The following is an 18,257-nucleotide window of genomic DNA, read 5'->3' as shown; positions in this document are numbered from 1 at the left end:
CTGATCTGAATGAGCCTCCAGCCAATGGAATGTCAGTAGAAGCATCTGGTTTCTCATATGAACTTAACTATCAGTTATATCATTATTATATAATGATATTATATATCATTATTATATAATGCACAATTTTAAGAGTGACTCTATAGTGATTCTAAATTAAAATCGCTACCTCTTCAGCACTGAAGTGGCACTTAAAGATTAGTACGTGTAGCCGTTGTCCTACCTAGACCTCTTTCTCATTATTACTGATATTCTGGTAATACCCAGACTTCCTAATCAGGGTTGGGTCTGCATTGTCGAAGGTGCTGTACACATACATAATAAAACACTTTCTGCACCAAAGAAAGTATATTCTGAATAACTGATTGTGAAAGGATAGTAAGTTTAGATATTAGGGTTCGCTGTAGTTCTGTCCAGGCTGTGTCTGATCCAAAGTAGCAATGGACCACATAGAATGCCAGTGCAAGGTGGTGTTTGTTTAATCATTATTTTGGTGTTATATTTTTATATCGGGGGTAGCCGTATTAGTCTGTCTCTACAAAAACAACAAGGGTCCAGTGGCACTTTAAAGACTAACAGATTTATTTGGGCATAAGCTTTCATGGGTAAAAAACCCACTTCTTTAAATGCATGGAGTGAAAATTACAGATGCTAAATGTTAAATATTAGATGTTAAATATGCCTGCATCTGTAATTTTCACTCCATGTATCTGAAGAAGTGGGATTTTTACCCACGAAAGCTTATGCCCAAATAAATCTTAGTCTTTAAGGTACCACCGGACTCCTTGTTATATTTTTATACTTCCTTAATGAAATGTTAGTAGAACTACTAAGGAAAGAGTAGTTAAACTATTAAACATAGAGAATTCATTATGAATGCTGCCACTGCATTGTCAACTTCTGTTTCTGTATACTGCAGCATATAAAATGTATCACTGTTTAGGGATCTCGGTACCGCATTGGCACAATTTGATGAGTTAAAGAACCATTTCCAAATTGAAATCTGCATTTGTCTGAAAATTTTGTGTTTACCATAGTTAAAAATAATAGCTAAGTTTATTATAACTAGCTAATAGACTAGCAAAAAAATCTATTATGTTTACTTTGTGCATTTGACAGCACCTAGTGTACAGTAACTTTCACTGTTTTCCCTTTATGTTCAATTAATAATTCCCTTGCTGAAAAGACCCTTACAAAGATGTATAGGGGAGCAGAAAAACCATTGTACATACAGATTTTTTTTAAATCAGTACATAGTACTTAAGGTGTGCTCCATCAGAAACCGTTTTTCTTTTTTAAATCAGATTTAAAATATATCAAGTTAATAATGTCCCTTTTAAAGGATGGACTGGCTACCTTCCTCAGCTCCCTGAAATCTATTTTAAAGAAGAGAAGCAATGGTTCGTTATCCTGGAAATTGGATCTCATCCGTCCCACTTGTTTTGCTTTGCCTCAGTTATTCTTTATTTAATTCCCTGGCATGTCTTTCACAACCCTGAACCACAGTAACTAGCCTACTCGCATAGAGTCAGGAATAGCACAGGTCCCCTGGTAGGTAAATGTGCTCAGTAGAATGCTGTTACTTGGAATCTTTCTCTTTTTTCTCTCTTCCCCCCTCAAGGCAAGTGTGCTGGGTGATCTTCCTTCCTTCCTTGTATCCCTTCACCGGCTGGCTAACCTACTATGGAAAACGAGCATGATTCTATACATGATTCTAGTCTACGCCCCTATTTTCAGTGTCTATTCTGACATCTCTTTTTAACTGTATTGAAAATCCAAAGCAGCATCTTGCATTACTCTGGTTTTCATTAGCTCTCCACTGTGATGCTGGACACCACAAGTGTATTCATTTCATATATCATTGGCGATTTGAAACTCACATGAAAATGTTTCCCCATTTTGAATTTTATGTGAGTAATATTCCCATTGGAAAGTAATGGAGTGAAGTTGTCACTTGTCAGCACAGTTATTAAGGAGGATGACTCTCAGATCCTTCTCTCATAATAAAATAAATCTGTCAGAAAATCATCGTGCTTGCACATATCTCACTGTAAAGAACAAGGATCTAGAGTATTTGTTAAATTTCATTGTGTTTACTTAATGGCCAGACAAAATTACACTGCAAATCCCCAGCCCCTAAAACAATTCTTGAATAGGTGGAGCTTGTATTTCATTTACATCGTAATAAAACAATTTACAGACTTTTTTAAACTTCTCTTCTCCCCCCCCCCCCCATTCGAGAGTTTGCTTCTCAGTGCTCTTACACTTTGCCAAAAGAGATTGGATTTTTCCAGCATCGGCTGCTAGGTTGACTTTGAAGTTACTATTTTGTAACCATTCAAAAGAAATAGGGGGGAAAATGAAACTTGATATAATCAAGGGTGCATCATAGAATCACACAGTTGAGTAGTTAATAGCATTTTGAACCATTCAGACATTACTTAAATATATACATTTATGTAGTAGGGTTTCTTAGTAAGAAGTTAGAACCCTCTTTCTTCCTTGGAGCTATTATAGGCAGTTTCTGAAGTGTGTTCTCTTGGTAAGCATTATTTTCCTATCTGACCTCTTGATTTCCAGTAATTGAAATATGAGCACTTCAAAACTTAACAAATTTTCAAATCTAGGTGGAGGAGGACAGTATTGGGAAGATACCTTAGAAATAAAATAAACAAGATTACATGATTGTCGCACCATTTTAAGATCTACGTTCTTTTATTTCAAAATACATATTCAAAACAATGGTTTAAACAGGGCATCCCCTCTGTGTCAACCGAAATGTTTAACAGAGTGTGAACTTTCGTTTTGCTCTGCAGTCTCGGAAAGGGAGTGATCCAGACAAAGAGAAGAAAGTCCTGGAGAGCAGAACAGATAGCATTGGAAGTGGCCGTGCAATCCCAATTAAACAGGTATGCTGCTTTTTTGCTTTCCTATAGTTAGAGACACACCTCGGGTCTTAAACACTATGATGCTGGGCCTGTGTGCCAAGATTTGTTTGATGTGCTCTGGTGATGAATGTGGAAGTCACTCACTTGACATCAATTAGGAGAGGTTCCTGTGTGTATTAAAATAGGATCATTAGAATAAGAAGAGGGAAAATGTGACAACAGGCCTAATGAAGTGCAGTCTGCCGGCCTGCATATGGAGCATGTTTCTAGGCTGAGCTGGCTTCAAAGCCTGCCTTTGTAGAGAATGCTTTGATTGGGTCGTTTGCTGCCAGTCGACAGGGGTAAATCAGATCGCTGTACAAGAGCCCCTTGTGATAGCAGAAATAGCCTGATGTGGCCCTAATTTGCTGTTGCAGACGGACATCTGAACACTGTTTCAGGCTGGTTTGTAACAACGAGGCAATTAGTTGTGATAATCATAGCCGGTGTGTCAGCTGTGTGCTCTTGTTTGTAATTTGCTAATGAAGGAATTGTAACTTTGATTAGGTTCAGTTTCATTTAGACCTTATTATATAAGAGAACATTTACAGCTGTAATCTGTGGCCTTAATTAAACTTCCCCATTACACAACAGGACTTGAATTCAAGGATTTGTTTTGGCCTGTTTTTACTAGCCTAGATGCACTTTCATTAGCCCAGAAACTGGATGCTAAATTGTTACTGTGTGCACTGCTTCATAAGGGAAAGATAATATTGGAATCTGCAGTGCAGAATGGAATAATTGACTTGTTCAATATAATTTAATCGGAAATCATGCAGCTGCGAGAGCTGAGCATTTTGAGCATTTGTGTGGGATAGTTTACAGACAGTTTTGTTAGCACTAGTTGCAAATTCTTTTCAAATGTGAGTTGCCATTATGTTAGTAGAAAAGGTGCCAAGTGAAAGACAAGAGATTCTTCCCTTCCTTCACAGCTGCCACAAATTCTTCTTTTGTTGCTTTCTATAGGTCAATTTTCCCCCTCCCTGCTTGGGCAGGGACTCCTCTCATTCCTACATCATCTTGCTGGCAAGGCTATGTTCTCCTGTTTTGCTTTTGCGCTCTACTTGTATGTGGCATTTTGTTTTCTAAAAAGCAGTTTAAAATTTTTTTTTGGCACCTCACGTAGTGAAATTGTGTGCTATTATCACTATAGATTTTTAGTAGACAAATGTAATCAGGCATGTTGCTATTGTGTGATTCCAGTACACAAACTCTCTACATTTGGCACTGCAGGGAGTGGAGGAAATTCCAGAACTGGAGGGGGGATGGGGTGAGAGGAAAAAAAAATTCTAGCACTTGCCATGGTATTAGCTGTGGTAGGCTCAATAATATTTTTGAGTAGATACAGAGTTTTAAATTTCAGCACTATGTAATGAAATGGGGCCGCTACTTTTAATGCAAAAGCACAAATGGGAGAAACTGAGGAATATTGTTGATGCACATGTATTCAAAATTGTAGGTGCCATTCTTTCTAGAGCTCAGTTACACTGAGGGGGTCAGAAGAATCTAAGCTAAAATGGACTCTTCAGAGGCTATCTTAGGGTAATGCATACACAGAGCAAAAACATCTCTTGCAGGGTTGTAATAAAATATCCACTGCATACAATAAAGTCGTCTTCTGTTTCACAGAGCTCTTACCTCTTGGTTTGAAGACTCCAGTGGCTGATGATTATCTCACTGGGTGTTGAGGGGGTGTCACTTTTCTCCCCCAGTCTTTGGGGAATGATTTTCATTTATTAACCCCTGTTCACCAAAAATGTAAGCAAATTATCCAGTGGGTCACTAGTCAGAAGATTTTTCCTGTTCAGCCTAGTGCAAGCAGGATTGGGGGAGCAAGGCGAAGTAAGATTGCACGGCTTTATCACAGCACCCACCATCAATGAGTTTCAGCTCTGCAAACTCTCAGTAGGAGATTGAATTTGCACAGGATTTGGCATGTGGCTTTTTTCCATTTTATAGATCGTAATCTGCACTTAAAATCAGTAAGCCCATCACAGGTCGCTATGGCCTGGTCTACACCTAAAACTTAAGCTGCCCAAGCTATATTGCTCACGGCTGTGAAAGATGTCATGCGCTGTGTGACACAGGTCAACCTAACCCCCACTGTAGATGTAGCTAGGTCGATGGAAGAATTCTTCCATCAGTCTAGGTACCGCCTCGTGAGGGGGTGGATTTACTACAGTGACGAAAAACCCCTTCCGTCACTGTGGTAAGTGTCTGTTGTACAGTGGTGTAGCTACAATGCTGCAACTGTGCTGCTGTAGCACTAGTAGTGTAGACATAGCCTGAGTTACATAAATTAGGAAGCATTAGGGAAAAAACAGTACCCTGGCCAAACAAGGGCACTTCGTCGAATGTATGAATGAAAGCAGCTCACTTACCTACGCCACCCAGTGGAGATTGACACTTACAGACCAGTGAGTGTTGGGTGGAGCTTTGGCACCACTGACCCTTGCCTTGTTCAGGGCATTACTTGAATACTAAGTCCTTGCGTAGGTCTTTACTATAATTCTTTAGTTTTATCTAAAACTAAAGAATAGCTCAGAGAATCTAAGCTCTCTATTCCTCTATTCTTCCTTCTATTCCTATTTTTGAATAGATTGTCAATTGATGGGCAGATTTTAATCTGTTTTTTCATTTTCCATAGGGGTTGCCTGACAACTTTCTTTCTTCAGTTATTTTCCTTCATAAGATGTAAATAATCTTTGAGGTTACTACTTAGTTTTTCATATTGGAAATGTTAAGTATTGGAAACACTAGACATACGAACTGAGAAATTTTCAATAACCGTTAAAATAAAGAGATATTAGTTTGAGGCTGTCAGTTTATTAAAAATGTAACACAATTTATTTAAAGCTAATTTGCTCCATATGCGTCGTTTTCAAAACTTGTGTCAGCCATAAGTCGGAAAATATTATTCAGTGCTTGAAACTCTGAATGTGGTGAATGATCTTGCTATTAAGTCCTCTTTAAGTCTTCTTATTCAGATAAGTACTCCCACATATTCATTCCTCCTCCCATACACTGAATACGGAAAAGATTCCTGAATATGGGATGTCTGTCACACTTGCCTAATTGTTTAGAGTGTCGTTTTTCATTAGCACTGAATCCTTAGTTACAACTGCATCTAGATAAATTGTTAACATGGCTATATTGTTCTGAGGCTTTACAGATTACAAGCACTTGGAGATAGCTCAGAAGCAGTGTTCAAAAATCTTGTCTGAGAAGTTTCACTGTTAAGTTTATTTTCTAATTTCACTGTTGTGAAAGAGGCTGGTAGATACAACAAAGAAGTCTCTTAGAAATAAGAACTTGAGTAATACTTCATTTACTTTTACATGCAGTGGTTAAAAAAAAACAATATAGCATTAGTTTATTTCAATGAAAAGGAAATGGTAGGGAGGTAGAAAGATAAATCCATTTTACTTCAGGAAGTGCAGTACAGATTGCAATATTCATAACCTCTCTGTTGCAAGAATATCATCTTGTATTGTTGTTAAAAAAAATTCTATTTCATCCCCATATTTTCCTGTATTTATCCTCCTATTAGCCCAATTGTGACCTTGCCACACTGCCTCATACTAGAGGTTATTGTCCATCAGTGACTCCAGCTATGCTAAAGGTCCTGTGACTGGAGGACCATTCCTTAAACTGCTCTTGTGAGTAATGGCTTTGCCAGCTTTACTTGTGCACATGCAGTCTTTCATTAGGCCACTGGGCCTTCTTTAAAAGCCTGTAGCTTTTTTCCAGATCTGTTGTCAATGCTATTTTTCGACACTATGTAAGTTCTTATATGGCAATCATCACTGTAACAATGTGCAGATGGGCTAGCAAGCCAGTGCTTTAGGAGCAAGACAGAAAATAGCCTTTCCTCCATGAGTCTAAGCTCATCATCACTGGCGAGAAGGGGGCGAGTTTCATGGTAGTGTTTGTGCAGTCGTACTTACTTGCGAATAAAAAAAACTTTGCTATAGAATTATGGTTGAAATTATGTTACAATGGATTCTGACTCCCCCAACCCCTGGCAAAAGATTGCATTCTACACCATGTAAAAAAGTTCAGACGTTGAAGGGAAGGGTTAATGGATCCACCTTGATCCCCTACTTCTCCTGGATGGTTCTTCATCAGTCATTTCATCTGAATTATATAGTTACCCAGCCTTGGTGTTGCTCCCTAAAATCTGGGGGGGAAATATGCAGATTTCTAGGAGATTAGAAATGGATCCCATAAGTAAGAAATAGGGCTTTATTCTCTCCTGTTCTAAAGGACAACATTAAGGTTGGGTGGACAGTGTTAATCAGGTGTGTGAATCAATGAGTGAAGGATTCCATGTCAGGGAGGAACAGACAGGATCCCTTAACTGTTCTTGTTCAGATGTTCTAACCTTTTTAAAAGGTCTAGATTTTGTTGTCTAGAAAATGTAATCTCGTTTTGGATGTTAGACTGCAGGGAAACCCACTCTCAACCTTGATTCTTCTCTAAGGCCAGGTCTACACTGGGAACACTTTGCTGGTGTAGCTATGCTCATATACTGTATAGGTAAAACACTCCAATGCTGGACAGTATATACCAGCAAAACTGCTTTTGCTGGCAAAGCTTATCTCGGTACAGCAATGTCAGTCAAACCACATCCCTGACCTGCATAGTTATGCTGGCAAACATATGTAGTGTAGATCTGGCTTATGCTTTTTGTTTGTGGTTTCCCAGTCCTTTAAATGAGCAACATATATACATCTGGATGGGTACGAGGTCCACAGGAGTGATGTCTTGCGCTCAACAATCTTCTGAATAAGGAGAGGGGAAAACCCTGAATGTTGCAGTTTGCCACTTAAAGTGCATTATGTTGTGCGGAACATATCTCTGCTCCAGTCTAATGTGCCTAGATTGAGAATCAGGGCTTGCCTCAGCCTTCTCCAAAAAACCTCCAGCTTGCCATAGATGGCTTCAGCCAGGGAGAAAGCAAACAGCCCTTCATCTACTAAATTCTTTTAAAGCAGTATATAATCTTAATTTTTCCAGTTCTTCCTTACTTTCTAACCTGATGGGCTGGATGTGCCTATGGCTACTTTTTATAACCCGGAGCTTAGTTAAGCCCTTTTTTGCTTATCTTCATCTGGGGTATCACAAATTGTCTTGATACTTTTATAATGTATCTTCATTATTTCTCCAGTGAATGTCTTTCCTTTCTTCTCCAGAAATACTAAAAAACATTTTTTCATTCAGTGTCAACAAAACAAAACAGCCATTTGGAATGTTTAGCCTGAGCCATTTTGAAGCTATTGTGAATAACTTCCCCAACCAAAAAAATTAACCAATAGTGAACTTAATGTAACTTTTCAAAACACTATAATTTGAAAACTTCTGTGCTAATTTTTACCAAATTTACTCTAGTATGAAATATAGCATCTGAAATTTCAGGAAGGTCAGTTTCTTTTCAGGAATTTAGGGGAGCTGAAAATCAGGTTTAAGATGGGAAGCTAGCTTTACTTAACTAGAGAGTAGCATTAGCCCTGTCAGCTGGCACGAATAGCTGTGTGTTCCATGATTTTCCATTAAAAACAAACAAACAAAAACAAAATTATGATAAAAGAATAAGATTGCACAGTTAATACCTCAAAAATCAAGAATTAAAAAAGATGCACGCAAATTTCACTCTTCCCCTCTGTGTGTGCATTATAATACATGCTTTAATTACATGAACACATACTATTTCTCAGATTCAAGAATAGATTCTTCCAGCAACCTTAGATATCCACGTATAGTATCTTGTATTACTGTATTCCACTCTGTGTACCAGTCAAGCAGAAGCCAGAAAAATTTCAACCAAAAAGTTGAAATTTCTGGAAGATTATGAACAACTAAGAAATAGGGGCTTAAAATGGAAGGACTTAAGCAACTTTACTATAGCTTTTGCTGGCTTCGCTGTTGTAATAAGGTTAAGATAAATGGTTAATGCAAGATGAAATAGGAAAAATAACCCAGTCTACTCTCTGTTGAAAAACATTTATGAGAATTAAGCTTTGTTTCCTGCAGAGAGAGTGAATTTTCTAAAAACTCTTTATCAGTCAAGCCATTTTTTTTTTTTTTAGATTCATATGCTTCCTACTAAGCTTCTGTAGTTGGAATGTTTTGGGAAGGTTCATTTTGTTTGTTTTTGTGATCTTGCTAAACCTCCATTAGTAGGACATATTCAAGTAAAAAAAATCACAACAACAAAAATAAAAGCAAGAAGCTCAGCGGTGAGTGGGCTTGTCATGTATTAATTTTTCATTGCTGTGGAGAATTGTACATACATAATCACTTGATTGCAGTGGGAGTTAGCGAGCTCCTATGGTGTCATTTGCATAAATCTTGTTAAGTCAATGGCAGTTAATGAAGTACAAATGAGCCTGGAGAAGGTGACATGCAAATCGTGGGTGGCAGATGGGAGGTCTGTTTTTGGGATGGCAGCTGTGTGCTTTCTTTTTTCTTTTTTTTCTCCGCTCTCTAGATTTGAGTGTAAATAAATACATAAGAGCTGGTCTGGCTTTCTGGTTTCATAGATTCTTATGTTTAGCATTTGCACTTAATTACAGATGCTCATATTATTCTATAACTGAACTATATAACCTTGACTCTGCTTTTACCCAAAATGGGAAGGCCAGGGCTTTGTTGGAAATAGCTTTTGGCATGACACTTGAGCTGTTTGGTCATACTTGTCAGTATGATATTTTTGCCCCAAAATTCACGTTTAAAAAAATTCCAGCTGCATCTCCTAGAATAACAAATGCCAAATTTTGTTTCAATGTAAAGATTTCTGGTGACACTAAAAATGACACCAGTCACATTTATGGGAAATGTTTCAGAGTAGCAGCCGTGTTAGTCTGTATTTGCAAAAAGAAAACAAATACTTGTGGCACCTTCGAGACTAACCAATTTATTTGAGCATAAGCTTTCGTGAGCTACAGCTCACTTCGTCGGATGCATATGGGAAAGCTACTTTGAGGTAGTGAAGAAGGGATAAGCAGTATCTTCACTGTCCCAAGATTGAAAGATAACCTGTGATTATTGGAATTTGGTACTTTGTCAGTGTAGCTCCTCTCATTTTAAGAAAACATAATAAAACAATATGCACTTAAATAAATGCAAAGATCCCAATGGATCTTTGTTAGTGAGTGACATGAATGGTGAGTGGTTAAACATTCATTTCTGTTAAAGACTAATTCATATTTTTGGAAGTGTGCATTATCGCTTCTGAAATAGCGGGTCTCAACAAATTCGAACTTGTAATTTCTGAATCTGACTTCAGTCAGGAAAAATATATCATTAGAGCTGGTGGAATATTCTGTCCTCCTCCCCGCCAACTCCCCCAACAGAAAACGCTGTTTCAACAAACGAAACTTTGGAAAAATTTTACTTGGACAGAACTTTTCGTTGTTCAGTTAAACATAATTTTGAAACTTTTTAAAAAGTTTTATGTTTTATTGTGAAAACACTCTTTAACTTGCTTTTTTTTCTCACTGGCAAAAGCAGGAGGAAGGCAGAAAGTATTTTATGTTGTTTCTTTCCCCACCCCCGAAAAAAGTTGTGAAACTCCGTTTTGTCAAAAAACTCCAAATGAATACCACCGTTGAATTTTCTTCATTTCTTGTGAAATACTTTCACAAAATAGTCTCTTTTCAACCAGCCCTGTATGGAATACTTGCATATTTGGGATGTTTATTCTAGGAACAACCATTGAGTTGTCTGTCTGTTTTGAATCTATTACCTGGACACATGAAAACAGGCAAATAAAATAAAAATGACTAGTGAAAAACAGTTCCGATTTTAAAATGCAGACAGAAAGTCAAAATAAGCTTTTTGTTTTAGTTGTTTGCCTGCTTTTTAAATTACAAATATCAGATCTTTTCTATGCTGCTCTTACTGGAAGACTCTATGGAGAACTAGTGGGACTGCTTTGCTGCTCCATGACTCATTCCTTCCTACTCTTTGTGTGTCTTGTTTATTTAGATTGTAAATTTTTCATGGCAAGAATTGTCTCTGACATATGTTTGTATGGTGCCTATCACAGTGGTGCCCAGAACTCAGAGTTTTGGGGCACTGCTGAAATGGAACAGTTTATATGGAAAGAAATTTGTATACAGTCTGTTTAAAACTTTGCTTTCTGTTTTCTGTGATAAGTAGAGAACGTTAAAAATTCAAACAGCCCAGCTCCTTCAATTGTGGTCAGAGCCCACATTCAAGTTCTTTAGAGTGTCCATCAGTTAAAACGAGAGATAAGGCTTGATATTACTCTTATTTCTAAAGGAGGGGGGGAAAACAGGGAAAAGTACCTTTAAAAAATTTTACAAGGTGGAAACAAACAACTGTTCAGGCTTTAGTATATCAGAAAGAAGACAAAAGCATGAACACAATTCTTTTTTCCCTTTGCTTAAATGTGAAGGAAACATGTGAGAGCTGATCCCTACAACCTGCTGTAGCCTGCTGACCTTAGCTGGCTGGTGCCTTGGAGGAACATGAGGTGGTGCATTGTGTGGCGCTTATTAAATAAAGAAAACAATAATAGATGTTTTGAGAAGGATCCACATAAAGATCAATACCATACACTGATGATTGGCCTGATCTTTGGCAGGGTGCTCCTCTTCTGAGGAAACCAAAGCAGAGACCAATCTGAACACAGCTGCTTTAAAGGGGATGGGTAGACTGAAACAGGGGAAGGGAAATCTGTTGCTTTTTTGTTTCACTGGCTGGCAGTGACCAGCCGCTTGTTTAATATTAAAAACCAATTTCTTATTTTCTGTATAGATCCATAAATGTTTGAGTTCCTCCTTTTTTCTATCTTCTGATAAAATACAATGCAGTGTAGGCCAAAAAGAACCTTTCCAGTAAAGGATACACAATGGGGTTTTTAATTCCTTATCACTAAGGTTATGGAGGTCATAGAATCCATGATTTTGTGTGACCTCTGCAACTTCAGCCCCAGACACCGGGACTCGGGCTGTTAGCCCCAGGTGGCAGATCTCAGGCTTCCATGATTTACTGTTTGTTGCCCACGTCCTTTTCGTGACTTTCACTAAAAAATACCTGTGACTGAATCTTAGCCTACTTATCACTGAACATATTCCTAAATATATCTTTATGGCATGTTAACCATCTGGAGATTATATTTAAAAGGGATTCAATAATTTAGGGATTCAAGGAATTTTCCTGCGTTAGTGCAAAAGCTGTCCCCTTTTGGTCAGGATTTTGTTGGCTTTACTGTGAGCTCAGAATTAAAATAAATGCATATAACCATTCCCAGAAAAACACCTACATTTTCCGCATTAGCTAGAATTTGTTCTCATCTAGACCATGAAATCTTTGTGCCTGACTCATGCAATTCTTTTTGTATGGTCTTTATGAATTTCCAGCCTTTAATGGCATTGCATCCTTCTCTCTTGCTCCAAGCAGTGGGACCATATCATATCCATCCTTTGGCATCTTCACTGCTTTTCTATATTCACCTTGTAGCTGACTCCAAAACTGCCTTTTTGAATTTTCACAGCTTTTAATGGACTTAACCTGACCTCATGTCTACCTACTCTCCTGCAACTCACAGCTTCTCTCTCTCTCTCCTCTTTTCAGCTTCCTACAATTATGTGTCACTCTTAGTCTTCTGCTGCCTTATCTGCAGTGGTTTCTTTCCTCATCCTAGCTAATCTTCCTGTTTCTCTTTAGCCTATGTTTGACTCTTGCTGGTGAGTTTTCTGTGCAATAGTTTATGGTACTATATACCGACTTCATGTCCAGTGCTGAATAATAAACTAATTGGTTTAATCTGACCCTTCCACTGAACCAAGTAGTATGGCTGTTGTAGTATCTGAAACAAATTTTCCTTTATAAAATATTCAGGCCTCTGTAGACACCTGTTTCAGCATTTCAGCAAGGTTCAGTGGAAATATCTTTGAGACAGATTTTGAAAAGAGATCCAGAGCTACACATAGTCAGTCAAACTGATTTCATTAGTTCTCCTCACTAGCAAAAGAGCACTATAGTGCTTCAGGCAATTGTCAGACCTGAAACCCACTATCACCATAAATAACAAATATTTTTATAGCAGGTTTTATGGATGTAAGTGCTTATATCAAACCTATGGAAAAAGAAACCAAACAGGCGACCATCTCAGCAGTAACTGTTGCGGTTTAATTAATTCAGTCTGACAAGGTGAAGGAGTTGGTATTGCAGGAGTAAAACTGATTCACAATGCTACCAGAAAGAGTAAGCATGTTAAAGGGTTTGTTGTCATTTATGTCAAAGCCAAAGTTTAACCAACTATTTTCCCTATTTTATATGTAATATAAAATCAAACCAACAAAATATAACTGGACTTCTTAATGCCAAAAATTATTTCAGTTGCCCAAATCAAGGGCTGTAACATAACTAAAATCTAACCGATTTGCTCAGTGACCCATCAAATTCAGCTCTAGGTATCTCCCCAATCTCAAATGCATGTACTTTTGCACAATTTTTCTGTTTCTCTGAGCAAGCAATGTATGAAATACTTAGAGATCATGTTCTGAAGTTCTTAGGGCTATATTGTTAACTTTAACCCACAACATTTCTGTCCTGTTGCTCTTGATTACTCTTGTCTAGTATATTTGAAATTCATTTTTCAAGGAATATAGTCAGCTCATTTGCCTCTACTTTCTCTGGCAGAGGAAGTGTAAATCTTAAGTATTTGCCTCCATTCTGAGTCTCCAAATTTTGTATTTTTCATCACTTTGCCTTTTATTGAGGTTGACAGCGTAGTAGAAATGTTTGTTTCCATCTTGCTTATCAGTAAATGAGTACCTTTGCTTATGCCTTTTGCTCCCTACATTTGAAGCAGCACTAAGCTTTGAGCTCTCATCAAAACTGCTGTTGCAGAAAGTATACCTTTTTATAGCTGCTGTTGATCTCATTCAGGACATCTTCCAAGGCTGAGGTTTTGTCCTTCTGTTTGCATCAGAGACATTGCTTCTAACACCTAAAGAAGAGGGCAACTGAGGCCTTCTTATTGGTTCCTTTAGTTAAAGAATTCTAGGTTAGGTTTTCCATCCTTCAGGCATACTTTCTGTGTGTGCTATTGTTAGGTCAAGTTTGTATATCATGGGGAGTCATTTGTGAACTGTTTAAAATCTCTAAAAGTTGAAAACAAAGGCCAGCAGATATGGTATGTCTACAGAACTCTTAATGTCCCCACGATCTAATATATAATTTTATACCTTTCTCAATGCATTTTACAATGGGGAAGAATTCCTTGTGGGACAATGTCCTCAACTCAGAAAAGAAGAAAAATATATCAACAATTACACCTCAAGAAAACGAGGTCTCAGAATGAGGAATCTTTACATCACACGGATGTAAAGGAAAATATTGCCTAAATGAATGGATGTGTCACCGGGATTTAGGATGCCAGATTTGAAAAATTAGAGCAGAAAGTTGAAACTTAACAGCAGATTCCAAAAGGTACCATAAAGCAAAATATTTTGAACCTAAATCAGAAGGCAAAAGAAAGTGGAGTTAAGTATAGTGCCTTTGAAATGAGTGAAATCTTTAACTGAAAAATGTCAAGCCCTTTAAATGTTGATTCAGCATTAGAATATCAATATTGTATATGGATATCTCTGATCCCTGTCTGATCAGCCGGGCACATGATACAACTCAGAGTTTTGGTTTTTTTTGGTCATCAGACTGACTCTAATTTTTGTCGTTTAAGTTGTCCAGGAATGAGAGTGTCCCTTGCAGATCTTATTATAATACTGCATACTTTGAAAGTGATTGTGTAAGGCATTATTTCTATACACACACACACTCTCTCTCTCTCTTTTCTGTATTACTTCTGTTAATTCAAGTAAAACAGACTTCACCAGGTATTGATAGGCAGATAAAATAATGAGATTTATTTGCAGACACCATCATTAAAGATGGACCATCCACAATAACTGAGAGGTCGCAAAGAAATTACTAAAAGAATTAACATGTCAAAAGAAAAGCGTTGTGTAGCTTGAAATCTTGTCTTCGTCACCAACAGAAGTTAGTTCAGTAAAATATATTACTTCTCCCACCTTAACTCTGTATTGTCTGAATTTAACAATTCTAGGTTGAATTGCAAAAGAATAACTGTTTCTATCAAACTGTAAAACCAGTTATCCCTAACTCTGTCTTTGAAAAGTGAAGAAGCTACAGCAATCAAGCCATCAGTTGACTGGTTGTATACTCCCTGGAAGGGACACCAGAGACTTCAATCTAAACATTCAGACCTGTAGTCATCTCATTGGACAAGCCTGGGACTTTGCTTTCACTCTAAGCAAAGGATCCACTCAGATTCCCTGAACTGAGACTTCTTCCCTTCCAGGAAAAAAGTAATGGAATCTGCATCTTGCTTGCTTCCTTGGCAACTGGTGTGCTCTAGCATGATGTTCTTTGGGACTGGCTCACAAACTTTTACATGATAGAGCCAGTTTAAAGGTACAAAGGATGTGAGTCCATCAGTAAAAAGGCTAAAATATAAATCGAAAAAGCCATGGCATCAGAGAGTAAACAGATAGCAATTACAAGCAGATTTCACAACTGATACTGAAGAGAGAGAGCAATTCTGAAGGAGATCACCAGGACTACTAGGTAGTAATCCTACAAAGAGCAGTGTCTATGAAGAACAAATCCATTTTGCCATCTTGTATTCATCAACTGTAGGGAAGACAAACTCGCAAATTTCAGACTGGAGCTTAAGGCTGGTGGAGATCCCAAGGCTTTCTACTTTACTTAGAAAATGGATGAAGTGAGACTGACAGGGCTACAACAACACTGCATAGGCTTTCTCTGGTGCGCCTCGCTAATTATCTGACCCATTGACAAGTACTAATGATATGACCTTTCAACTGCCTAGAGAGGTAGGGAGGTGTTAATACTCCCATTTTATAGAGGGGTACCAAGGAACAGAGATATTAAGGCCCAGGCTACACTTAAAATTTTACATTTCACACCCCCTGAGAAATGTAGTTAAACTGACCTAATCTCCAGTGTAGACACCACTAGGTCAACAGACAAATTCTTCTGTCAATCAAGATACCTCTTTTTGGAAAGGTGGATTAACTGGAGCAATGGAAAAACTCCTTCCATTGCTGTAGCTGTACCCTTGTAGGATCTCTAGTGTAGACATAGCCTTAGTGACTTGCGTGAAGCCACCCAAGAAATCTGTGGCAGAGCAGATAATAGCACCCTAATCTTTGGCGTGTCAGTCTGATCCATAAGGACCTTCTTCCTTCCCTTTCTAAATAACCCTATCTGTGCACTGACTGAGATAATAGGATGAAGGTAGCAGCTGTCTTTATAGTTCTAAATGACATTAGCTTGAAATTGTTTGTTTAATATTGATATTACATGCATTTTACTGAACACTTTTTTTGCAACATGGCTGAATTTTACGAGAAAGCAGAAAATTTCCTTTCTGTCATGCGTACGTCTGAAGTAACTTGAGAATACATACAGCTCCTTCCTTGAGTGTGTAAAAACGGTTATAACCAGTGTAATGTAGAGTACTTGATTTGGATTATGTTAAACTGTCAGTTTATGTTCCTTAAACAGAATTTACTAATTCTTTTTAGATTAGCCTGTTTTATATAGTTGCGCAGGCAGCTGATTTTGAATGCCAGCATGAGGGACCCTAAAATAATACGTTCTGGACTGACGTTATAGTAAGGGTGTTATTTTCCCAGAGCCCTTTCATTTATTTTTAATTTACAACACAGGCGAGCAAAACTTTATCTCCCACTCATCTGGTGCTGCAGAATCCCATGCCCCTTCCTAAACTGAGTCCTGCTTGAAGAAATGTAACTGCTGTGGATGTCCATTGGTGTCACACTTCTAGTATGCACGTTTTTTGAGCCATCAATAACATACTAAAGTTGTCATCGCTTCCTTTGTTTCCCACTATCTATATTACTTATTTCTACTGTACTTCTCCTGTTCTCCTTCCTGCTGCAAATTCCTCTCCCACCACTATGAGCCTTGATCCGTATAAATAATTAAACTAAGAATGCACTTGTTTTTCCTGGCCCCAGCCACAGAAATTATTCATAAGAAAAATCTAACCTCTGCCAGTTCTGCCTCCAAGTTGACTACCACTCTTCCACACTGATTTTGACCACTTCACAACTGGTGTGGTCAGTGAGAATTTCAGCAGTGTCTGTTGCACCTGACTGAAGCTATCTGATAAACCCAAAAGGAAGGAACCAGTCAAGCTGGACAGGTTGCCCTAACAAGCGTGGGAGTTGAGCCAACATTTTTCATGAAAGCATCTAAGAAATTGTTCTTTGCTCAGAATTCATATCTGTAGTGAATAGCTCTTTCCAAAACTCAGTCATAACATGGCTAACAAAGAGATAGAGATACACAAATAGAAATACTGATTTGAGGTGTAGCATCTTGATTAGCACTTTCATCTAATCTTTATTCCTTCCCAGCACACAGTGATGCATACCAAAATATGCTTGTAGAAATACAAATACCCTTCATTCCCAAATATTCTTAATGCTGAAATCTTCTAAGTAATTCTTCTGTAATTGTTGATAATCATAGTACCCGCAATTTGCTATGTTTTTAATTAGTTGATTACTAGTTATAAAAATGTTCCATACTCACTGTGGTTCTGTAAATTGTTAACTGGTAGCTACCAGTATAATTAAATATTTCAGAGCACTTGGCTACAGTTCCATTGAACTGTGAAGAAATAATATTATATAGCCAATCAAAAAGAGATACTTGTAAACTCATTTAAAGCGTCAGTGTATGTTAGGACTATCATGGTGATGCTTATTGCAAGAGAAATTAAAGATACAGTTTTGTGCTAAGAGGCAATACAGAAATTAGTTCCTGAATTAGTTGTTAATTGATTTGGTAATTCCCTCGGGTCTGCACGCTCTTTTTTTCCCCCTTTTTTGTTGTTGCATTCAGTTAACAGTGACTATTCCCAGAACACTCAAAATATTTTTTCCAATTAGATCAACTGTGCCCTTACATCAGAGGAGTGACTGTAGCAATGTGTACCTGCTTAGAATAATGCTAAATTGGAGGGTGAAGGCTATTTTTTGTGTGTTCTTAACAATGTTTTCACATTTAATATCAAGAAATCCAGTACTCCTAAGTATTTGCACTGATATCCCATGCAAAAATATATTCCAGATCTTGGTTTTAATGGAAATTTTCCTCATGTTCAACAGGAAGCTTCCTTTAAGTTAGTTCTTTATGATGCTAAGTAGTGGAACAAATACTATGAACTTGATATATAGATAGCTCTGTTGTTGTTTCTTCAGTTTAGAAGAAATAACCCAG

At 37.7% G+C, this 18,257-nt stretch overlaps 1 protein-coding gene across 8 annotated transcripts in view; it reads left to right on the top strand.

Annotated features, from left to right (window-relative positions):
* The window catches only part of AGAP1 (ArfGAP with GTPase domain, ankyrin repeat and PH domain 1), a 694,100-nt gene that overhangs the window by 374,046 nt on the left and 301,797 nt on the right, over nt 1-18,257 (top strand). For 7 of the 8 annotated variants that reach the window (XM_073306802.1, XM_073306800.1, XM_073306804.1 and 4 more), the window contains one exon: nt 2,817-2,909. The exons of the other annotated variant lie outside the window; for it this stretch is intronic. In XM_073306802.1, coding sequence (XP_073162903.1) covers nt 2,817-2,909 — 93 coding nt within the window. The remainder of the gene's footprint in view (nt 1-2,816; nt 2,910-18,257) is intronic. 8 annotated transcript variants of the gene reach the window in all.

The sequence above is a fragment of the Lepidochelys kempii genome, chromosome 11, assembly GCF_965140265.1.
Source record: "Lepidochelys kempii isolate rLepKem1 chromosome 11, rLepKem1.hap2, whole genome shotgun sequence".
NCBI classification, from domain to species: domain Eukaryota; kingdom Metazoa; phylum Chordata; order Testudines; family Cheloniidae; genus Lepidochelys; species Lepidochelys kempii.
This window is presented reverse-complemented; position numbering and strand designations above follow the sequence as displayed.